This window comes from Dipodomys ordii, unplaced genomic scaffold (genome assembly GCF_000151885.1).
Source record: "Dipodomys ordii isolate 6190 unplaced genomic scaffold, Dord_2.0 Scaffold163, whole genome shotgun sequence".
Taxonomy (NCBI): Eukaryota; Metazoa; Chordata; class Mammalia; order Rodentia; family Heteromyidae; genus Dipodomys; species Dipodomys ordii.
In genome coordinates, this window is record NW_012267379.1 from 1,223,033 (window position 1) to 1,246,075 (window position 23,043).

The following is a 23,043-nucleotide window of genomic DNA, read 5'->3' on the forward strand; positions in this document are numbered from 1 at the left end:
CCCCGCAGTACCTGGAGACGCTGAGCGCCACGGCCGGAAGCCCGAGGCGCGGCCCCCACAGGCGGCAGGCGGCCGCCGGCAGCATCGCTTCTCGGGCGGGAAGGTCACACGCGGCTCCGCGCGGAGGCGACGCTCTAGCCGCGGGGAAACGAGCCGGGGCCAGCCGCTCTAGCCTAAGGCTGCGGACAGTCGAGTAGCGGAGGGACGCTCTAGCCGCGAGGCCTCCGAGCAGTCAAGTGTGCGAGGGACGCTCTAGCCGCAAGGCCTCCGAGCAGACGAGAGGACGTTGTCGTCAGAAGCCCTCGTATGCCAGCAGGAGAGGGCCGCTCTAGCCTCCCCGCGTCGGCCTCGGTTGTTCTGCACGATTACCCACAAGGCAGAGCGCTGCGCAGGCGCAGTGAGCGTGGGTCGCAGCCCGCCGCGGGTCCCCCGAAGCGCAAGCCCGGCCCCGGGCGCCTCGCCGCGGCTCCTTTTAGGCAGGTTTTGCACGGTTTCAGGCGGCTCACGCCTGTCATCCCAGGAGGCTGAGATCTGAGGATCCGAGCCAGCCGCGAACCTCACCCCAGTGAACCACCAGAAAACCGGAAGTGGCTCCAGTGGCGAGCGCGGCCTTGAGCTGAAGAGCTCAGCGACAGGGCCCGGCCCGGAGTTCAAGTCCCACCCCGAACCCGGAAAAAGAAGCTCAGAACCCCAAGTGCAGCTCAGGTTTCCCTCTTCTGAAGTCGGAAGGCAACTCTGGAGCCCACCCGGAGGGGCCAGTCAAGCCGCCGTCTGGGGCTTGGCCGGTCGGTTCCTCCCCATGGTAGACCCTCACGAGACGGTCAGGCCCATTCGTGGGAAGCCGTTTCCGTGCTGTCTTGTGCACTGCCCCTCCTGCATCGAGTGGGAAGCTGCCAAGATGACCCCAAAGGCCCATCACCCCGAGACAGAACACACTCAGGACGCTTCCCAACGGCTGCAGCAGCAGGGCCGGGACATGGGGGCTCAGCAAGTGCCTACACACCCTGGGTCAAAAGGGGTGGCTGCTCACCACGGCTTTCTTTTCCTTCCTTTCTTGGGCCAGTCCTGCGGCTTGGACTCAGGGCCTGGGCACTGTCCCTGGGCTGTTCAGTTCAAGGCCAGGACTCTTACTACTAGAACCACAGCTCCACTTCTGGTTTTCTGAGTGGATTATTAGATAAGAGTCTCACAGACTTCCCTGCCTGGACTGGCTTTGAACCATGATCCTCAGATCTCAGCCTCCTGAGTAGCTAAGATTACAGGTGTGAGCCACCGGTGCCCAGCTTGTCCCTGAGCTTCTTGTGCTCACTTGAGCTTTTTCTACTTATGTGGTACTGAGGAATGGAACCCGGGACTTCATGCATGCAAGGTGAGCCCTCTACCACTGAGCCACATTCCCAGTCCCACTTACACTTTTTGAAATAATTTTATTATCACTGTTTTCCAATGGAGAGATGACAGCTGAGAAGCAGAGCAGCTGGAGATGCCTGAAGCCTCTACCCTTGCTGTGCAAGAGTCAGGGCAAAGCCCAGACACCACACCAGCTCACTTTGGAGGAAAGTGGGCTGCATGGGCCTGAATGCCCCCACTCCAGCCACCTCTTGCAGATTGCCCCCCCCACACACACCATGGGGCTAGGGGACTGGAATGTCCTTCCCTTCCCCCTTTCCTCCCAGAGGCCAAGCTCTGGGGGAAAGTCAGAGACCAAGTCAGGACCAAAGCAGGGTGGCAGGAGTCAGCAGACGAGGGGTAGAGGGGCAGAGGGCTGGGCAAGGGCCCATGCCCTGCTCTCAGAAAGGACACTAAAGAGCATTGGGGGAAGAGGAAGGTAGAACAGAACATCTAGTTAGACACAAGGGTGGTTTCCAATGAACCATAGTGTTACTCTGGACGGTGAGTTCAGGGCCGCAGCATCAGTCGAAAGAGATGAGCTGGGCTTCACTGCCCTGTGCTGGCGGTCCTTGTGCTGGGGGCTGCTGGGCCACAGCAGGCTGCTGTGGGGGAGGGCCGCCAGAGGGCGCCACCTGCAGAAGAAGAGCAACAGGGTTCGGCATTCCTTTCACCACAGAAGCTTCATTCTACCTAACTCCCAGTTGTCATCACACTGTCAGACTCAGCTTACACAGCCTTTGGCTTAAATGCAGACTTTTCTATCTACAGGTGGGTCTTCAAAAGGTCTTGCAAACCTGTCTCCTGCAAGCTGGTAAGCGGGAAGGTCCCACAGGGATCAGGGACCCACCTGACCACCCCTAGCCCGGGAAGCCCAGCTATCAGTGAGAGGGGGGCGGATGGTAACACCTCACCTGCTGGTACATGGGCTGCTGCCCGGCAACGTAGGGCTGCTGGGGTGGTATAGATGCGTCCTGGCCAGGGAGGGTTGTCATGAGAGTCTGTGGAGAGGAAAACACTGAGAAAGTTACTCCTATACCCAGACAGGAGTCTCCTGACTTGCAAGAGGAGATTCCAGGAGGGGAAGGCCAGGGTGAGCAGCGGGGCGGGCCTCCTCACCTGCATGCTGTATGGCTGGTAGCCCATGGGCACCGGCTGACTCCCCATGTAGCCCATGGTGGTGGGCTGTGGAGGCTGGGAGATGGCGGGGAGGCTCTGCGGGGCCTGGGAGGCCACGTTCTGTGGAGGGGGATGCACAATGTAGTAACAGGGCCGGCTGAGTGCGTGGGGGGCGGGGGGGGAGAGGCTCAGGGCTGCACACATACCTGGTAGCCTGGGGTGGGAGTGGGCTGGTAGGAGGAGTAGGCTGGGCTGGCAGTGGGGCCAGCTTGGGCCTGGGGGGCTGCCTGGGTCCCGGGAGCCCCTGTTGGATACATGTAGGCACTCACCATGCTAGGATCTGTGACAAACAAAAGGCACGTGAGCTAGCTCAATGTACAGGATGGAGGTGGGATAGGAGGGTTTTTCTGAGGTCTTTGACTTTTGAAACCAAGTTCATGTTTCACATTCTCGAAGAAACAGAATAAATACACTAGGTGCTGGTAGCTCATGCCTGTAATAGTAGCTACTCAAGAGACTGAGATGAGATGATCAAAGTTCAAACTCAGCCCAGGCAGGAAAGTCCATGAGAGTCTTCTCTCCAATTAAACACCAAGAAGCCAGAAGTGGAGCTGAGCTCGAGTGGTAGAGTGCAGTAGGCCTTGAGCACAGAAGCTCAGGGACAACACTCAGGCACTGAGTTAAAGCGCTAGGATGGGCACAAAATAAAGCCACAAGGTGGACTGAAAAATGGAGTGAACTCAGAACAAAGAGACCAAATGTATTTGAATCCAGAGGCCCTCATACTGAAGGGATCAAGGAGAGCCAACTCTAAGAACTTTTGTGCCTAGGAGCTGGGTCCACATGGCCTCAAGCCACAGACAACAGGAGCAAAAACCAAACAATGCTAGTTGGGGATCCCTGTTCTGTGTATCACAGGAGTAAGCAGACAGTACGGGAAGAAACCCTGTGCTGTAGACAGGGGAGCTCCTGGAGTGACATTAGTTGTTTTTTTGTTTTTTTTGGAGGTCGGTCGTGGGGCTTGAACTCTGGGCCTGAACACTGTCCCTCAGCTCTTCAGCTCAAGGCGAGCACTCTACCATGCCACTTCCGGTTTTCTGGTGGTTTATTGGAGATAAGGGTTTCACCGACTTTCCTTCCCTGGGCTGGCTTTGAACTGCAATCCTCAGATCTCAGCCTCCTGATTAACTAGGATTACAGGCATGAGCCACTGGCACCAGCTGTGTCATTAGTTTTGTTTTTTTGTCCATTGTGGGGCCTGGACGCTGTCTCTCAGCTCTTCAGCTCGAGGGTAGCACTATACAACTTGAACCACAGCACCACTTCTGGCATTTTCTGCTTATGTGGTGCTGAGGATTTGAACCCAGGGCCTCATGCATGCAAGGCAAGCACTCTACCACTGAACCACCTTCCCAGCCCCCACATTAGAGCTTTATAACACACAAAGGCAAGTTTGCACACTACATATGCAAGTAAATGGGAGTTACAGATTTAAGCTGCCTTTCTGTTTAATGGCACCTGGTGTTTGTTTTGTAGCTGGGAACTGAACCCCTTGCCTTGAACATGGTAGCCCGCCTGAGCCAGAGCCCTAGCTATAAGGCTCTTTTTGTGCTGATACAGGGGTTTGATTTCAGGGGCTCTTGGTCTGGCTAAGCTTGCTTGGTACTTGGCTTTTTTGGTGTGAGTACTTGGCTTTTTTTTGGGGGGGGGGGAAGCGCATGTGTGTCCCAGTATTGGGGCTTGAACTAAGGGCCTGAACACTGTATCTTACCTTTCCTATTTTTGGTCAGTCATAGGGCTTGAACTCAGGGTCTGGACATTGTCCCTGATCTCTCTCTCTTTTTTTTTTTTGGTCAGTTGTTGGGCTTGACCTCTGGGCCTGGGCGCTGTCCCTCAGCTCTTCAGCTCAAGGCAAGCGCTCTACCAATTGAGCCACAGCACCACTTCCGCTTTTCTAGTGGTTTATTGGAGATAAGTGTCTCACAGACTTTGCTGCCCAGGCTGGCTTTGAACCGTGATCCTCAGATCTCAGCTTCCTGATTAGCTAGGATTAGAGGCGTGAGCCACCGTTGTCCCTAATCTCTTTTGCTCAAAGCAAGCCCCCAACTTTGAGCCACATGCCAATTTCAGTTATTGGTCTCACAGACTTTCTTGCACTGGCTGGATTCGAACCATGATCCTCAGATCTCAGCCTCCTGAGCAGTGAGGACTATAGACATGCACCACTGGCACGCAGCTCCTTGGTTTTTCTTTTTTTCCTGGTAGCAGCTCTGTGTGAGCATGCCCACCTGTGCATATCCGCAGAAGAGAGAAAAAGCAACTATGAGAATATTCACATTTAGGGAATCTAGAAAATTCTTTGTCCCACCAGGCACTAGTGGCTCATGCCTGTAATCCTAGCTACCAGGGAGGCTGAGATCTGAGGATAATGGTTCAAAGCCAGCCTGGGCAGAAAAGTCCCCATGAGACTCTTTATCTCCAATTAACCACTAAAAACCAAAAGTGGGCTGGGAAGGTGGCTCAGTGGTAGAGCGCTTGCCTTGCATGCATAAAGCCCTGGGTTCGATTCCCCAGCACCATATAAACAGAAAAAGCTGGAAGTAGCACTGTGGCTCAAGGGCTAGAGTGCTAGCCTTGAGCACAGAAAAGCTCAGGGACAGTGCCCAGTCACTTAGTTCAAGCCCCAGGACCAGCAAGAAAAAAAACAAACAGAAGTGGTGCTGTGGCTCAAGTGGTAGAGCACTAGCCTTGAGCACAGAGGCTCAAGGACAATGTCCAGACCCTGAGTTCAAGCCCCACAAATGACAAAGAAAAAAGTTCTTTGTGCCATACTTGTGACTTTCCAGCAGTACTGGCGCTGCCTCTGACTTTACCTGCTGTGCTGCTGGGCATGCTGGCATAGGGGCCGGCAGCTGGCGCTGCGGGGCTCATGTAGACGCCGTGCATGGGGGAGCCCTCCACTGAGCTTGCCGGACTGAAGGCGCCAGGGAAGCTGGTGGGACCCGAGGGCTGGAAGATCACAGCCCCAGATGCAGGCATGGCCTGGAGCTGAGGACAGAAGAGAGGGTTGTGAGTGGGGACTTGGGCCTGGGAGGGGCAGGAAGGGGGAGGACAGCACTTGCCTGGGCGTAGGGCAAGGGGAAGGCAGGCATCTGAGCACGCATCTGGACGGTTTGCTTCTGCTGTTCTAGGCGCATCTGCCGCTCCTTCTCCTGTTCCTGTAGGCGCTGAATGGCCAACTGCCGCTGCACCTCCAGGTACTCCTGCAGGGGTGGGAAGGGGGTAGTCAGGCAGAGTCGGGTTTCCTCTGCCCACAGGATGGACTGGCTGGCTGACGCACCTGCTTCTTCTGCCGCATGATCTCCAGCTTCTGGGCCAGCTGGATCTGGCGCTGGCGCTCCGCCTCCTCGGCTGCCCGGCGTAACTTCTCCCGATGTTCCTCACGCAAGGCGCTCAGCGCCCCCCTGGCGTCACGGATCTGTGCCAGCTTATCCTGCAGCCCCTCGTAGTACACTGCGGGAGGAAGGCAGGGCGGCACAGATGGGTGACGTGTCTGGTGTGGGCTCCTGCCCTGGGGCTCTGAGGCCCCTGGAGGGAGCCATGGCCTCAGTGAAGGATGGACAAAGAGTCACAGCTGCCTCGGGGCTACAGCTGCCTCCAGGAGCAACCAACAACGCTCACAAAAACCTCCACTGTCCATGGGAGCTGAGGCTCTGGACCCCCAGAGGAGCATGCAGGGGACACGCGACACCTACGCCTGCGTTCGTCCAGCTGGTTGAGCAGCTCTAGCAGCTGTGGGTGCATGCTGTTGATGGACTGGAAGAGAGAGAGCACTGCGGAGTCGTTGGTGATGCTGCGGCCCCGCATGTGGTTGCTCTTCATGCGGTTGACGAAGGTGGTCACGGCATTCTGCAGGGCCTTCAGGAACTGCTCGTGGCTCTCCTCCGACTCCCCATTCTGGTACTGCTGCGGGACACAGGATGGGACACTGAGCTCCATCATGCCCCAGGCTGGGCCAGTCTCCTTGGTGGCCATCAGCAGCACCAGGCAGGCAGCCAGGAGGTACCCACAGTGCTCAGAGCCTGCAGTAGACAACTGGAGGCACATTCTCATCCTCAGTCTACACAGGCCGGGCTGGGAAGGTGGCTCATAGAGCGCTTGCCTTGCATGCTTGAGGCCCTGGGTTCAATTCCTCAGCACCACATAAGCAGGAAAAAAAAGCCAGAAGTGGCGCTGTGGCTCAAGTGGTAGATTGCTAGCCTTGAGCTGAAGAGCTGAGGGACAGTGCCCAGGCCCAGAGTTCAGGCCCCACAACTGGACCCAAAAAAAACCCCACAAAACGACCCCAAGGCCAAGTTCTTGTCTATCAGCACAATGGCAGGACTGGCTACAGCCCCTGGCTGTGCCCCTGGCACCACGGACCTAGCATGACTGAGGGTGCCAAGAAGACTCAGCCAGGAGACCAGGGCTGCTTTGGACTGGTCAGGTCCACAGAGCAGCTGGCGCCCGGACCACACCCCTGGGCAGACAAGCTCTGTCAGAGCTGCCCTATGCACTCAGCAGGGCTGAGGCGGGGCGGGGCGGGGCGGGCTCCCTGGCGCTAACATAGCCCTCCAGCTAGGACCTGTGTGGTCCTGACTCCCTGGCCCATGGAGGGAGCCATGGCTTACCTCAGCAAAGGGGCCGCCGGAGGTGATGGGCTGCGAGTCTGCCTCTGGGAGGGGACCCTGTAAGAAGAGCACGGTGAGAGGGCTCCAGCTTGCGCCCTAAGGACCGGAGCCAAGAGCACTGAGCAACATCTCACCTCCACCATACCGGCAGGGGCCACGTGCCCCTCCCCGGGCTGGGCGGCCGGCTCTGTCAGGGGCACGGGCGCAGAGGGCGTAGGGCTCTTCCGAGCCTCTTCCTGCTTCTTCTCCCAGTAGTTCCGGTTGAGGTACCGAGCGAGCTACACAGCATCCAAAGGGGGAACAGGGTCACACGTGTGTGTCAGGGGCACGACCAGACATCTGTGTCTGGTCAGGATTACGGCCAGGCATCAAACCGGGAAATGGGGGTCACTTATGTGTGTCAGGATTACGGCCAGATATCAGCGGGGGGGGGGGAGGTCACTTGTGTGTGACCCCATCTAAGGGCGGGAGATGGGGGTCAGTTGTGTCAGGGGTACAGCCAGCATCAAACGGGGTGACTGCTGTGTATCGGAAGCATGGCTAGCATCTACCAGGGGAAACGGGAGTCTCTTGTGTGTGTCAGGGGCACAACGGGAGAACAGGGGTCACGTGTGTGTCAGGGGCACAACGGGAGAACAGGGGTCACGTGTGTGTCAGGGGAACAACCAGACAGCACGCCACAGGCAGCACCCACACAAGGGCCCTTACCTCAGGGTCCATGTCCTCAGCCAGAGGCGCCGACGAGTTCTGGGGACACAAAGAGGGTTTGAGGGGTCATGGCTAAGGAAGCCATGATGTGGCAAGGACCCAGATGGCACCAAATGGTGCTAGATAGCGCCTGGGCACCTGACACTCTTGCTGCACAGCCTCCTGTGCAGGGGTGCGTGGCTGAGCACTCTCAGTCTCTGAACACAATCTTAAGATCCTAAATCAGTAAACTGCTGCACATGACAGCCTTGCTTCAGGGCAGCACCTGATGGCGCTCCCTTGAATTACCAGGACAGGTACTGGGACCCAGTATGGACAACAGCCTGGGAGGGAGACTCCACACAGTGGAACCACAGCTGTGGAGCCTAGAGAGCTTGCAAATGACCTCTTGAATCTGTGTGCCACAGAGCAGGGGGGTGGAGTGGATCCCCAACAGAGCAAGGGAGCATTAGCTTCTGCCTATCATCCTAGCTCCTCAGGAGGCTAAGATCTGGGGCCTGTGATTCAAAGCCAGCCTGGGTGCTGTCCCTCAGTTCTTCAGCTTAAGGCTAGCGCTCTACCACTTGAGCCACAGCTCCATTTCCAGCTTTTTCTGCTTATGTGGTGCTGAGGAATGGAATCCAGAGCCTCATGCATGTAAAGCAAGCACTCTACCACTGAGCCATTTTCCCAGCCCCAGGTCTGAGCTCTTATCTTCAAAGAACCAACAAAAAGTCAGAAGTGGAGGTGTGGCTCAAGTGGTAGAGCTCTAGCTTTGAGTAAAAAATTGAAATCATGAAGCCTTTTGAGTCCAAGCCCCGATACTAGCACAGAAACAATCAATGCCCATGGTATGCAAGGAAGTGTGGGAGAGGTGTGTAGGGGCCTCCGACAGTGGCCCTCCAGGCAGTGCTGCACCAAGGGAGCTGAGCAGCACTCCTGGGGTGTGTACAAGGTTGTCTCCCATCTGTCCCTGGCCTCCCAGCCTGCCGGGCAAGGACTCAGCGCACTCACCACGGGGGAGGAATACAAGCTGCTGGCCGGGGGTGCCGACGATGCCAGGGGAGTGGGGTCTGCCTTGGGATGCGCTGTGTATGTTGACTTCTGTCTCTGAAGCAGAACCAGGAGGAATGTGGGGACCATGTGGCACAGACCTGTCCCCATTGCCTCCGGGGAGACCTTGCAAGGGTGCCCACAGCTCACCAGCCTCTCCTTTTCTTCAGCCTCCGACTGTGACAGGGCCAGGGCCAGCTGCAGCTCCTCCTCCTCCTGCAGGGCTGTCTCATCCCGCTTAGGAGGCAGCTAAAGGACAAGAGGGTGCATCAGGGCAGCCCTGGAGAGGAGATGCTCTTGGGACTGTGGGGGCATACCTGGGACTGCTGAGACAGGGGGCTGGTCAGGTACTCCGGAGGCAGCTCTGTGGTGGAGGCGGCCTTCCCTTCCGCTTTCCTAGAGGTAAGAGGAATGCTGCAGGGGACTGTGTGCTGACACCGGTCCTGCCAGCTGCCCCACGTCTCCCTGATAGTATCTGTGGTCTGCTGATGGAGGTCACACAGGAATATGACCGTAAGAACAGGTGACCCAGCAGCCCTGTTAGGCAACAGCAGAGGGGCCTGGACTCAAGTCACCTGGAGGGCCTAAGTCACAGTCCCTTTCCTTGGATCAGAACAGGTCAGGAAGGTATGCCTTTCATGAGTATGGAACTGGATCAGGGTTTTCTGGAGTGTTTATTTTATGCCAGTCCTGGGACTTGAACTCAGACCTGGGCACTGTCCCTGAGCTGCTTTTGCTCAAGGCTGGCACTCTACTCTGTGAGCCACAGCTCACACTCTCACCTTTTTTGGTAATTTACTAGAGTTAAGTCTCACAGATTCACTAGGCTGGCTTTGAATGTGATCCTCAGATCTCATCCTTCTGAGGAGCTAGGATTACAGGCGTGAGCCACAGGCACTTGGCTGGCTTTCTAGTTCACTCCAGAACAAGTGCCTGCTGAGCGTCACATACAGCACAACCAGCATCTCAACCCAAATGTGCCAACTTTCCCTGCCCACAAAATCCCAGGTCTCTCTTGCTCTTTTTTTTTTTTAATTTTGGTTGGTGGTGGGGGCTTTATCTGAGGGCTTGGATGCTGTCACTGAGCTTCTTTTCCACTCAAGGCTAGCACTCTACCACAGCTCCATTTCTGGTTTTCTTGTGGTTGACTGAAGATACATGTCTCATAGGCTTTCCTGCCCAGGCTGGCTTTGAACTATGATCCTCAGATCTCAGCCTCCTGAGTAGCTAGGATTACAAATGTGAGCCACTGGTGCCTGATGCCCAAACTCTTTTCTAGCAGAAAGCATCTAAAAGCATGTATCCCAAAGGAGAAAGGGGAGGAGGGAAAGCCAAGCAGCACTCAGGAGAAAAGAGTCACTTTCAGGATGTGAGTCATGAGCACTGTAAAGACATTTTAGGCAGGTACACAGCCACAAGGACCGGACTTTGGCCTGCACTCAAGTGGGAACCTATGCATCACAAGGCAAAGGAGCATGCCCAGGGAGCAGACTCCAACCCCTGAACCAAGTTGGTCCAAGTTTGTATCACCAGGCAGATTCAAGGGTCATCGTGAGTCACGATGCCAGAAACACTGAGCCTGAACTTAAGCAAGTCACCTGAATAGCTAGACCGTACTTAGCTGTTTACATCCAGATGACAGAGACTAAAGACACGCTCTGGGTAAGGCAGCCCGGGAGGAGAGAAGGCAGAGCAGCATGCTGTGTGACCTGACAGGCCCTAGTACAGAAGCTACAGAGCCACTTTCTGGGGCAAGGCAAAGCTGGATCCCCTCCTGCTACTGCCAGAAGTCACATGTCAATGGTGCAGACAGCCTTGCCTCTTTGGGAAACGTAGTAGGAGTGTTCAATCATAAAGGGCCCAAGAACACGCAATTCACATTAACATTAAAAATAAAATACAAGGGGCTGGGAAGGTGGCTCAGTGGTAGAGTGCTTGCCTTGCATGCCTGAGGCCCTGGGTTCAATTCTTCAGCACCACAAAAGCAAAAAGAAAAAAGCCGGAAGTGGCGCTGTGGCTCAAGTGGTAGAGCGCTAGCCTTGAGCTGAAGAGCTGAGGGACAGCGCCCAGGCCCAGAGTTCAGGCCCCACGACAGGACCCAAAAAAAATAAATAAAATAAAATACAAGCCAGGCTGAGTGCTGGTGGCTCACACCTGTAATCCTAACTACTCAGGAAGCTGAGATCTGAGGATTGTGGTTCAAAGCCGGCCTAAGTAGTAAAGTCTGTGAGACTCTTATCTCCAATTAACCACCAGAAAACTGGAAGTGGCGCTGTGGCTCAACTGGTAGAGCACTAATCTTAGGCAACAAAGGTAGGGGATAGTACCCAGGTCCAGAGTTCAAGCCCCAGGACTGGCTAAAAGAAAAAAAAAGCTCAGTGAGAGTGCAAAGCCCCGAATTCCAGCCCCAGGACTGGCACACACAAGTAAACACAGAATTACATCAGTATGTGCACACACCTGAGCAGAGATGAGGAAAGGCGACGGCTTACTACTGAGCGACATAGCGCAGTGCCCATAACCAAGAAGCTGCACGTGCGCACACAGCTCCTCACACCAAACCTGTTACTCCAAACAAACCCAAACCAAACCAAAGGCCTGCAGCATGGCCACTGCCCTCTGCCTGCCTGTGCTGACCTTCCTTCCGGCACTCACTTGTTAAGCTGCTCATAGCAGGGCTCACAGACGCGCACCTCCTTCTCAATGCCAAACTTGGGGATGGTCGAGTACTTGGAGGAGCACTTGCCGCAGAAGATCTGCCCACATGCCCGGCAGTGGTGCTGCGAGACAGGGTAAAGGGGGCCTGCTTACAGGGGCCAGGGCTGCCCTAGACAGGGCGAGGCTGGGCACAGGAGCTGGCATCACAACCAACAGAAAAAAGACTATGTAGACACACTTCCAGGTACTCAGCTTCAGCCACCATTTTGGGGTAAGAGAATAAAAAATGAAGGCCAATAGCAATGTTCTGATTCTATCAATGACATAAGAACTTTTCTGGGGGGGCGGGGGGAGGCTGGGAAGGGATGTGAAGGGTAAACAAAGGAGGAAGCTGCAATGCTTGATAAGAAATGTACTCATTGGGGCTAGGAAGGTGGCTCAGTGGTAGAGCGCTTGCCTTGCATGCATGAGGCCCTGGGTACGATTCCTCAGCACCACATAAGCAAAAAAGCCAGAAGTGATGCTGTGGCTCAAGTGGTAGAGTGCTAGCCTTGAGCTGAAGAGCTGAGGGACAGTGCCCAGGCCCAGAGTTCAGGCCCCACTACCGGACCCAAAAAAAAAAGAAATGTACTCATTATCTTGCCCATGTAATTGTAGCCCCTCTGTACAGTATGTTCACAAAAAATTAAAATAAAAAAAAAAGAACTTTTCTGTGTGTGTCAAGTCCTGGTGAGCCTGCTCACCCCCTGGAATCCCCAGCATTCACTGTAAATAAAGCTGCAGGCTCTTCAGTGCAGTACGACAGTAGCTTTGGGGTCAGAGTTCAGACAAGCCAAGTCACCTGAAGAAAGGGTGACACATTAGAGCAGCCCTGAGTAGGTTCTCAGTTGGGGTTTGGGATATTTAGATCCCCAGAGTGAAGCTGGGCCCATGCAAGGTAGGGATAGGGGATACTAGACCAACTTCAGCTGAGGGCACTGATCACCACCAAATCCTGGTGTTCCCTCTCCTGTGCTACGCAGCTCCAAGACAACTTGTTTCCAGAGCCACTAGACTACAGCAGAAAGCACCACACCTCGCTATGAGCAGGACCCTAGGTGAGGGCACCCAGAGCTTTAGCTCTGCTTGCCTGTGTGAAGGCTGAAGGGGCTTGGCACTCACCTTTCGGGTCACCACCCCAAATTGCACTCTGCAACGGTGGCATTCCTCAGCATCCACCCAGTCTGGAGCCTGGAGGTAGAAGGAGGGCAGCAGAGTCAGACCCTCACCCCAAAGCTCCCAAAGGCAGCCAACAAGGAAAGAAGCCTAGGAAGTGGTGCTGTAGCTCAAGTGGTAGAGCGCCAGCCTTGAGCTGAAGAGCTGAGGGACAGCGCCCAGGCCCAGGGTTCAAGCCCCATGATCGACCAAAAAAAAAAAAAAAAAAGAGGAAGCCTGAGAAGATCCCAAAGTGCTAGAACAGCACGGCCAGCCTGCTCCACCTTCAGGCTCAAACCACTTGGCCCAATGTTTAAAGCAAAGAGTCCCACCCGAAGGGGCACGTTAAGTCACAACCTTGACATCTGCCACAGTTACAGGAAGGTGTAAGAAAATCTATCTATATATTTATTTTGAGAAAAACGTAAACCTATTTATTTTGCAGAATGTGTAAGCCTATTTTTGTGGTCAGAGCCTTGTACATGCTTAGAAGGTACTGAGCCACATCCCTGGGTATGAAGACATTTTAACAATTGTGAACCCAGTAGCAATATTCCAAAGGTACCACAAACACATCTTCATCGTGACTTCAGTCAGAACAGAAATCACATTCTCTTCAGCCCATCAGTCCCCAAGCAGACTCCCACAGCCTCCCCACTCACATGCTGGTGATGCTCAAGGCCAAGACCCCCCACCACACCCCCCCCCACTCACTCTTTCCGCAGCAAACATGGCATCACTTTCCTTGAACTCTGGAAAGACATGTCCTAGGGAGAGAAGGCTGATGTTACCATGAGACGACTCAAGCCCACTGCTGCTCAATCCTGACATCTGTCCCCCAGGCAGAAATACAAGAGGACACCGAGTTCTAGGCCCACAACATCCTGAGCCACTGTCCCGCTCTTTGTTGTTGTTGGTCATTGGCCTGAACTCTGGGCCTGGGCATTGTCCCTCAGCTCTTAAGCTCAAGGCAAGCGCTCTACCTGAGCCACAGCACCACTTCCAGCTTTTACTGCTTATGTGGAGCTGAGGAATCGAACCCAGGGCCTCATGCATGAGAGGCAAGCAGTCTACCACTGAGCCACCTTTCTGGACTCCATTGTCCTGCTCTTAAACCAGACTAGCTCCAAAGCCATCGCATCATTCAGAGGAAGGCACACAGACTGCGGGGAGACTCAGTGCTCACAGCCTGGCTGAAAACCTGCCAGGAACTTGCAACTGCATAGAGTAAACCCAAATCCTGGCCCAGCTCTCCTCTGGGCGTGTGCTGCGTCGCTGAGCCTCTCAGAGGCCAGTGTGCTTGGCAAAGGACCCCTGAGCCCAGAGCCTTGGTGGTTTCCTCTGCTGTCAGGTCTTGAGCCTAGGGCACTTCCTCAGGAGGGCTTCAGGAAGGCTCATCTTGCATCCTCCCCAGGGCAGTGCACTCTCTGAAACGTGTTTCTCTGACGAAGTTTTACCATTTGCTGTCTTCAGTCACCACCAACCCCTGACCCACGCAGGGAGGTTGCAAAGAAAGAATTTCTTGCTTCTGTCGCCAGTCCCTCAGTGAGGACTGGCACATCCTCCCTTGCCTCTTGTCACTGGACCCGCTTGGTCTGCCACCACCCAGCAAGGCAGCCTTGCAGCTCATAGCGGCTGTGTTCCAAGGACTCAGACTGGACCTTGTCCCCAACCCCAACTCACCCTCCACCTTCATGATCTGGTAAGTGTCCTGGACCACCTTGTACTTGGGTTCGTTGCGGAAGGCATGTGCCCAGGCCTGGATCAGGTACAGGATCTTGTTCCGGACGTTTACTTCCACTTGCCTCTGCAGGGCAGGAAGAAGTAGGAGAGCCTCAGGAGACATGCGGTGCCAGAGGTCTCTCAGCTGGCAGAAGCCATTGCCCTGTGCAGACTGGGCTGGCACAGAGGCCAGGAAGAGTGGGTGCCAACATGTTCCCAGGTCACTCTCATGAGTCCTCACCTGTCTGTACTTGCTCAGGACCCTGACTTTTCTCCAAAGCCAGAGGACTCCAAGAGTCAAACTGTGTCATGTCTCATGAGTCTCAGCTACACGTCTCTTTACCTTTTTTGACTGGGCAAAGGATCCTGCTGTACCCACAACTACCACTTAACCCCAGGCACCACTAGCCTCCAGCACACACAGCCAATCAGAGCTGCTGCAGAGCAAAAACCCTTCCACAGTCCAGGAGTGGCAGGTGAATAGCCACTCCAGAAGCTTCTCCAGACACAGAGGGGAAGCTGTGAGCCACTATCCCCACCAGGTGAGTGCACAGCCCGGCCTGGAGTCCGGCTGGCTTGCAGGGAGACTATCCCCAGCACTTGGCACTGAGGACGTTGGCGGGGGGGGGGGGGTGGCCACTGCTCAGAGGAGCTGCAGCAACAGCGAGCACACTGGAGCCCTCTGGCATCCTGCCTCCACTGGCAGCAAACGGTGCAGAGCACCTCAGCACCAGCACAAGGCAGTACACAGTGCAAGAGCCAGGCCGGGTGCTACCCCTGCTTGGCCTCCAGCCAGGAAGGCATGGGGAGCTGGCCTGGCATGGGAAAAGCCTGACTCCAGGTCACACAGGAGAGGGAGCAGCCTCACCTTGATACAATTCCCTTTTCATTTCAAAGCCCTGCCACACCACCACTGCCTGCATCACCAATCACCACCCACATCACAATCCCTAAGAGTGGCCCCAGGGACCGTCTCCAGGTGATCTAGCGCGCTTTCCTCCCCTCTGCCAGAGAGGGGCGGAGGAACCTCCTTCCCTTGGACAGCTCCTTGCTCTGCCATCCGCCTCTCCTGGGCGCCCAGGATGTGTTTCTCAAGCCTCCTGCTAACACCACAGCCACCACCACCACTTGTGCCCACTGTGTAGCAGCCACGGTCCTTCAAGACTCTGCTCCTGCTGCTTGGAAGCATTTCCTAGCCCTCAAAGAAAAGCAGGTCTTCCTAGGCCCAGATATGCCTTCTGTGCTGGCTTCTGTGACCCCAGCACTGGGTCGCTAAGAGAGGCTTCCCCAGGCTTGGACCTGAGTTCACAGCACAGAGATCAGCAACTCTCACCTTCATCCTCTGCTGTGCCCAGTGCTCAATAAACACCCGCAAAAGTAAATGTGGGGCTGGGAAGGAGGCTCACTGGTAGAGTGCTGGCCTTGCATGCATGAGGCCCTGGGTTCGATTCCTCAGCCCCACATAAGCAAAAAAAGCCAGAAGTGGCGCTGTAGCTCAAGTGGTAGAGCACTAGCCTTGATCTGAAGAGCTGAGGGACAGCACCCTGGCCCAGAGATTAGGCCCAACAACTGACCAAAAAAAAAAAAAAAAGGGGGCCATATCTGCCATTCGCCACCCCCTTGTTCTTAGAGAGCACCCACCTTGAGCAGCTCCTTCAGCTCCTCCATGGTCTGCTTGTTAGCTACCTCATCATGCACTGTCTGCCCACAGTTCTTCACCACCGACTCCATGACCTGCAGACCACAAGAGAGAGAAGGGTAGGGCCAATGGTAAGGACAGGCCCCCACCTTCCCACTGAAAGCGGCTTGGTGGTCTCTACAGGCCACACAGCTGTTGGAGATGGCAAGCAGGGGCTCTGGAGACTGGTGTAGTTCCTGTCACATGACCCTCTGTTGTCTTGGCGGTTCATGCACGGATCAAGCCTGGAGAAGCAGCAGCCTCACTGCTTTGTGTCCCCAAAGGGCGATGGAGCTCAGTGGTCCTACTCACTACTAGACTCAAAGCTAGAGGAAGTCCACTGGTGGTTGTGTGCACAGCAATGCGGGCAAAACTGACTGACTGAGTGGACAGTGACCCTCACTATTGGAGGTCAGAAAACACTGAAGCAGGACTCGAGTTACCTCTAGCGCATACAAGGCCACATGAGGATTCTTGTCGTTGACTTTCTTCTTGATGGAACTTACGGCATATTTTGCTCTGAAAGGAAAAGAGCAATGCTAATAGCAGAGAGAAAAATAAATTAACAGCCTTAGCAAATGAGATAAGGAAATCCATCTACCATCTTGGAGTGTCTCCTTCAGACATTGCAAGCACAAGTATTAACATAACCAGGTATCTTCAAGTTGCACAAAGAAGTCCTTTACTTGTTCCAAGATAATAAAAGCTACAGCACATAGACCATGTGATTGTCTCTGCATGAGGTCCTTGTGCAGTGAACTGAATCTTGGAGAAACAGTGAGCATCAAGTGACTGCAATACTGTGCATCGCTACCCTGCGCACTCACTGTGTGTCCCCCTGACGGATCAGGTCGCAGATCTGCAGGATGGACTCCCAGTCGGTCTCCAGGAGAAGCTGGCTTGTGGCTTTGTCTAAGGGAGAGAGACATGGTCGAAGGGGCTGCTGTAGTCTAAGTAGTCCCCAGTTCTTCAATTCATTCATTCCTTTTGTAAACACTTGGGCAGGCTGGAAGAGCATGGAAATACCATCCTTCCAAGGTCAAGAGTACAGCAAGAAGGACAAGAGAATGGCTGCCATGTGCTTCTGACACATCAGCTATCATCCAAATGCTGTCATCTGTGAATTCACTCAATTCTCACATAAAATAAGCAGCTACCACCAGTTCCACCCCCTTCACAGAGGCCAAGCGGAGGCAAGGCCACTGCCCTAAGGCACAGCTTGTCACACACTTTGAAACTGGAGCCCTGCTGCTTCTCAACAGACTGTCACCTGTTCCTCAGAGTTCTTATCACTCAGATGTTCTGCCCCTTTGGTTGGCCATTAGTTGGGAAAGCCTTGGGAGACACCTGCAACATGGACTCCAGACCTCCACTTAAAGCACTTTGTAGGGTGAAGGGAACTGACCCCCAAGTTGTCCCAGCCAACACCTCTTCTCTCCACACCTGTCACCTCTGACAAACAGGCACTAACTACTACTCAACTCTGCATCATCTTTCCCAAGACACAGAACAACCTCACAGGCCTTGCTGCCTTCAGTACTGATTCAGCAGATTTCTGGATTCATGCTTGAAACTGAAGTACTAAGCCTGTGTACCCCTAGAGAAGCAAGGTGTCTCATCTGAGATCCCCTTGAAAACTTTCACATCATGCCCAGAAGGAGCGAAGATGAGCAACTGGGAAGGGTATGGCGCTGGGAAATGGAGAGGGGGGAAGGAAGGTGGCTGGGATCATAAAGGCTAAAGGAACACGGCCTGGAAGTAGACAGGAATTGAGGAGAGGAAGGCCACGGTGACGAGTGTACAGCATCCAAACAGGGGTCAGAGGAATTGAGAGAGCAGCCTGAAAGGTGGCAGGGCACCCTGCACGAGGGTGAAGGGCTTGGGATGGGATGTGGGTCTGAATGGAGTCCTGCTGGTCAAGGAGACACCCGAAGAAGAACTGCTGGGGGTGCAGGGAGGGAACGGGGACAAAACCTTCCTTCAGAAAGTGGCAGCCGGGAGCAGACCGTGACGGCACCCAGAGCTTGGGACACAGACCGCAAAGGAGACGGGACGGGGACGCGGGACTCACTTTTCTTCCTAAAGCCTGCGGCCTCCGGGAGGTTCGGTTAGAGGCGCCGAACACCTCCACCGCGGGGAGCAAAGGCCTTCCTAAGGGCCTGGGCCAACGCACGGGGCGGGCTGGGGCAGGGCGGGGGCCGACACTCGGGTCGGGAGACCCGCCGGGGGAGGGCGAGTCACCCGCTCCGAGGCTCGGGACCTGGGCCCGGCCGGCCCAGGACCGCCGGACGCGGAGGGAAGCGAGGCCTGGCGCGGACCTCGGCAGCGCCGCCCTCGCCGGCGCCCGGGGCCGACGAGCCCGGCGCGGCCGACCGGCTCGGCCCGGCAGGCCACACCCGAGGCCCAGCGCCGGCGCCGCGCGCCCCGGAGGCCGACGGCCACCGAGCCGCGGGAGGGCGGCCCGCTCCCTCACGAGCCGCGCCGGGCCGGAGCGCGGGCGAGCGGACGCAGGCCGGGCGAGAGGGCGCGTTACCTAGGAGACGCTCGAAGGTGCCGCTGCCTCGCCCCATGGCGACCCCGGACCGGACAGACGCCGCCGAGCTCCCTGGCTCACCGCGGGCGCGCCCCCCGACTTCCGCTTCCGTCTTCGCTCCTCAGCGCGCGCACGCGCACGCGCACGTCGCCGCGACGGCTCGGCAGCCGCGAGGAGGCGTGGCCTCCCGCGGCGACCGTGGCGTGGTGAGCCTTGAGAGCCAATGAACAGTCCGGGAGGGAGTTCCAGCCAATGAGCGCAGGGAAGGGGCGGGCCTTGCGTGGTGAGGCCCCGACCTACGGGTGCCGAGTGGAGCGAGGCCTGGAATGTGCCTGCTGCTGGGCGCCGCGGGCGTCGGGAAGACGCTTTTGGTGAAACGCCTGCAGAATATCCTTGAGCGCCCCGCGCGCGTGCGGGCCGGTGTGCGGGCGGCCAGGGGGGACCTGGGCCGGCGCGGGGCTCCTCCCTCTGCTGCTCTCGGGTCCTTAACAGTCCGCACAGCTGAGCTCCCAGGGTGGCCAGGGCGACCTGGGCGAGCCTCCCCCGACGCGGCCCACGGTACGCGTCCGCCCGCTCCGTGCGGGCTAAAGCGGGCGCACTTGTGAGGCCTGCCGAGCGCCTCTGACCCCGCCAGGAGGAGCGAGTTGAGCCTGGCGGGGACCCTTTCCTCTCCCAGGGGGCGTGGGCCCTGATCCCTGATCCCTGATCCCAGAAGCACCCTTTACCCTCCTGGTTGACACCTCTTGCTGTTGAGATGTTGGAGAATGGGCATGGAGGATTTAGGCCATGGAGTAGTGTGCGTGCATTTATGCCCAGAATTGACATGTATGCGCGGGACAGCGCTTACATTGTCCTCCCTCTGCGTCGTGGTTTTTCCCACAGGTGGGCACCGACCTTACAGACATAGTGGCCCAGAGAAGGATCACCATCCGAGAGCTCGGAGGGTGCATGAGCCCCATCTGGTCCAGTTATTATGGAACCTGCCGTTCGCTCATGGTGGGTCATCACCTTTTGAATTTCTTTTCAGGAGAGTATGTCCGTGTGGCTGAGCTGTCAGGTCCAGATCCTACTTTGTATAGAGTAGGGCTTGGGGTTCTGCTATCAGGGAAGTGCGACTGAGCCTACACTTGCTTCAGTCGAATGAGCTGACATTAGAGTTCCCCTGCCTTGGTCCCTAGGTTTGATCTACATTTAGGCTTGATTTTTACATCATTCTGGTAGAGTGAATCCTTGAAGACAGATGCCTCAACTCTGGGATGGAGAATTTATTGCTACATTGAGCATCAACTACCACGTAGGTGAAAACACGTTAGAGACACCAGGTCATCCTTCTACACGCTTCCCTACGCTTAAACCCAAATCTCTTTATTTAAAAGTCATTGTGGCCAGGTGCTGTAACCCCTTGATACTCAGGATACAGATATCTTAGGACTGAGGTTCAAAGTCAGCCTTGGCAGGAATGTCCATGAGACTCATCTCCAATTAACCACCAAAAAGCCAGGAGTGGAGCTGTGGCTCAAGTGGCAGAGCACTAGCCTTGAGCAAAAAGCTCAGGGACAGAGCCCAGGCCATGAGATCAAGCCCGAGGACTAGCACAAAAAAAAAAAGAAGCAGCAGCAGCTGGGCACCAGTGGTTCACGCCTGTCTACTCAGGAGGCTGAGATCTGAAGATTGCAGTTAGGGGACAGCCTGGGAAGAAAATTTTGTGAGACTTATCACCAATAAACTACCAAAAAAGGAGTAGTAGAAGGGCCTGGGGGTTTAGTCCAGTGGAAAGGCGCCCGCCCGGTGCGCGCAAGGCCCTGGGTTTGGTCCTCTGCCCTGGAAAAAAAAAAAGAAAGAAAGGAGTAGTAGAACTGTGGCTCAAGTGGTATAATACCAGCCTTGAGCAAAAGAAGCTCAGGGACAGTGGCCAGGCCCTGGGTGGTTTTAAGCACCAAGACTGGCAATAAAAATAAAAATCTTAAAAAAATCTTTAAAAAAACAATTAGGTGGACACCAGTACCACACTATAATCCTAACTACTAAGGAGGGTGAGATCTGAGGATAATGGTTCGAACCCAGCTCAGGCAGGCAAGTTTGTGAGACTTTTTTTTTTTTGGTTGGTCATGGGGCTTGAACTGTAGGCTTGGGCTTGGGCGCTGTCCCTGCACTCTTCAGCTCAAGGCTCTAGAGCTCTACCACTTGAGCTACAGCACTGGTTTTCTGGTGGTTTATTGGAGATAAGAGTTTCACAGACTTTCCTGCCCGGGCTGCTTTGAACCAAGATCCTCAGATCTCAGCCTCCTGAGTGGCTAGGATTACAGGCTTGAGCCACCGGTGCCTGGCTAGCAGGAAGTTGTTAACATGTTGTTTTCTTCTCCAGTTCGTGATTGATGCTTCTAATCCCACTCAGCTCTCTGCATCCTGTATGCATCTCTTGGGTCTCCTTTCTGCAGAACAACTTTCAGAAGTGTCAGTCCTGATACTCTTCAATAAAATGTATGGCTCTGTGAACTGGGAGGTAACATGAGGGGTGGGGAATGTCCTTGTAGCCAAGCACAGGGCTCATTCGGGTGGAGGTGCAGCTGGGGGCTGGGCGAGTTGGTGGCAGCCACCCCTCTGATGGAGCACTTCGTTACAGTGACCAACCTTGTTACATGTCCCTGGAGGAAATTAAGTCATTGATCAGGCTCCCAGACATCATTGCTTGTGCCAAGCAGAACATCACCACGGCAGAAATCAGTGCCAAGAAAGGCACTGGCTTGACTGGCGTGCTGCACTGGCTCCAGGAGCAGCAGAGAACCAGCGGTTGACTGCAAGTTGGAAAAGTCTGGCTGGCTCGTCTGCTCACCAGAAGGCAGAGGGTGCATTAATGACCACAGTGTTCTGACAGAGGCACAACAGCCTAGCATAGTCCTAGAGAGCAGGGATCTGTGAGGAGATGCAGTTCTGGGTAAAGAGAATCACTTGGGGTACAGTTCCAGACACCTGAAGAAGACTGTACTCAGGACTGGCAAAGGAGGACTGGCCTGTAAGTGGCATCCAAGGATGATGCCCCTGGGACTTGTTTCCCTGTCCCCAGGATCCCACTGGACTTGCGCCAAGGTGTTCGAATTACAGTGCCACTACAGAGACCTTGTGTCCCGTCAGTAATACAAGCTCCACTCTGTGTCCATTTCTGATACCCTGACTGCGCCAATCCTCCCTCTCCCCAATCAACAAGGGGGTGGGCACAGTGTGAGAGTAAGAACTAAGCCTCAAGGCCCTACCCACTATTAGGGAGGAGGCTGGGGTGGAAGGATCATCTGCGCCCAGGAATTGGAAAATAACATGGGCAAAACAGGTAGACCTTTTTGAAATTAAAATTGAAAAGCGAACACTAAGCTTGGCGTTTTCCTTGGTTTATTTGTTCAGTGAGCACATGCTGCCCTGCCGCATTCCGAGTGGTGAGGCTCAGGTGAGGCTTGGGTGGTGGTGGCCTCTCCCGTGTTCTGTTCTGCCGGGGCCAGTCATCGCCCCTGAGGCAGCTAGAGAGCCTCACTGCTGATCCCTACACCAGTGAGTTCATAGCCCTTGAATTGCCAACTGCGTTGGGGGAGACGGGAGTTAAAACCTCCGAAATGAGCTTAGTGCCCAGGACTCTGCAGTCTTTTTTTTTGGTCGGTCATGGGGCTTGAACTCTGGCTTGGGCGCTGTCCCTCACTCTTCAGCTCAAGGGGAGCACTCTACCACTTGAGCCACAGCGCCACTTCGGGTTTTCTAGTGGCTTATTGGAGATAAGAGTCTCACAGAGTTTCCTGCCTGGGCTGGCTTTGAACCTTAATCCTCAGATCTCAGCCTCCTGAGTAGCTAAGATTACAGGCATGAGCCACCGGTGCCTGGCTCTTTTTTTTTTTTTTGGTCAGTCATAGAGCTTGAATTCTGGGCCTGGGTACTGTCCCTGAGCTCGCCACTTCTTGGAGATGGTCTCATAGACTTTCCTGCCCAGGCTGGCTTTGAACCATGCTCCTCAGACCTCAGCTTCCTGTGCAGTGGTAGATCTAGTGAGATCTACCACTGCACTTTCTCACCCTTTCCCCCTTGAGTTCTATACCCTCTCCTCACACCCTTCCAAAGATATACTCTCAAATATACCATACGTAATGTAAAGAAGACAGAATCATCAAACACTAAAAAAAGGGCTGGGAAGGTGGCTCAGTGGTAGAGCACTTGCCTTGCATGCATGAGGCCCTGGGTTCGATTCCTCAGCACCACATAAGCAAAAAGAAAAAACAGGAAGTGGCGCTGTGGCTCAAGTGGTAGAGTGCTAGCCTTGAGCTGAAGAGCTGAGGGACAGTGCCCAGGCCTAGAGTTCAGGC

General features: G+C 55.2%; 3 protein-coding genes across 5 annotated transcripts in view; 1 reads left to right on the forward strand and 2 right to left on the reverse strand.

Annotated features, from left to right (window-relative positions):
- The window catches only part of Mrpl12 (mitochondrial ribosomal protein L12), a 2,867-nt gene extending 2,699 nt beyond the window's left edge, over positions 1–168 (reverse strand). Inside the window, exon 1 of the mRNA XM_013033109.1 lies at positions 12–168. Coding sequence (XP_012888563.1) covers positions 12–85 — 74 coding nt within the window. The 5' untranslated portion in view covers positions 86–168. The remainder of the gene's footprint in view (positions 1–11) is intronic.
- Positions 169–1,416: 1,248 nt separating this feature from the next.
- On the reverse strand, positions 1,417–18,812 carry Hgs (hepatocyte growth factor-regulated tyrosine kinase substrate). 2 transcript variants are annotated; one of them, XM_013033150.1, is made up of 22 exons: positions 18,704–18,812; positions 16,998–17,082; positions 16,614–16,689; positions 16,134–16,226; positions 14,454–14,577; positions 13,485–13,537; positions 12,738–12,806; positions 11,574–11,698; positions 9,236–9,314; positions 9,069–9,167; positions 8,880–8,975; positions 7,887–7,925; positions 7,313–7,456; positions 7,179–7,235; positions 6,264–6,471; positions 5,849–6,021; positions 5,631–5,771; positions 5,382–5,556; positions 2,715–2,848; positions 2,509–2,628; positions 2,304–2,390; positions 1,417–2,024 (listed from the first exon to the last, which is right to left on the reverse strand). In XM_013033150.1, exons 1-22 carry the CDS (start codon positions 18,738–18,740, stop codon positions 1,914–1,916), a joined length of 2,325 nt encoding a protein of 774 aa, XP_012888604.1. In that variant the 5' UTR covers positions 18,741–18,812; the 3' UTR covers positions 1,417–1,913. The 2 variants fall into 2 exon arrangements, with proteins under 2 accessions (XP_012888604.1, XP_012888603.1); XM_013033149.1 differs by having other exon boundaries at positions 6,264–6,474.
- A 188-nt stretch (positions 18,813–19,000) lies between these two features.
- On the forward strand, positions 19,001–21,947 carry Arl16 (ADP-ribosylation factor-like 16). 2 transcript variants are annotated; one of them, XM_013033110.1, is made up of 5 exons: positions 19,001–19,090; positions 19,203–19,261; positions 19,586–19,699; positions 21,069–21,184; positions 21,327–21,947. In XM_013033110.1, the coding sequence occupies exons 1-5, from the start codon at positions 19,030–19,032 to the stop codon at positions 21,496–21,498; spliced, it is 522 nt and encodes a 173-aa protein (XP_012888564.1). In that variant the 5' UTR covers positions 19,001–19,029; the 3' UTR covers positions 21,499–21,947. The 2 variants fall into 2 exon arrangements, with proteins under 2 accessions (XP_012888564.1, XP_012888565.1); XM_013033111.1 differs by having other exon boundaries at positions 21,099–21,184.
- Positions 21,948–23,043: the final 1,096 nt, after the last annotated feature.

Excerpts from the sequence above, each read along its gene's own strand:
- Arl16 (XM_013033110.1), top strand. The coding sequence starts at position 19,030 with ATGTGCCTGCTGCTGGGCGCCGCGGGCGTCGGGAAGACGCTTTTGGTG. Across the intron at positions 19,091-19,202 it reads TTTGGTGAAACGCCTGCAGA|AGCTGAGCTCCCAGGGTGGC; the intron begins ATATCCTTGAGC and ends AACAGTCCGCAC. Across the intron at positions 19,262-19,585 it reads CTCCCCCGACGCGGCCCACG|GTGGGCACCGACCTTACAGA; the intron begins GTACGCGTCCGC and ends TTTTTCCCACAG.
- Hgs (XM_013033149.1), bottom strand. The coding sequence starts at position 18,740 with ATGGGGCGAGGCAGCGGCACCTTCGAGCGTCTCCTAG. Across the intron at positions 2,391-2,508 it reads ACCAGCCATACAGCATGCAG|ACTCTCATGACAACCCTCCC; the intron begins GTGAGGAGGCCC and ends TCCTCTCCACAG. Across the intron at positions 2,025-2,303 it reads AGCAGCCCATGTACCAGCAG|GTGGCGCCCTCTGGCGGCCC; the intron begins GTGAGGTGTTAC and ends CTTCTTCTGCAG.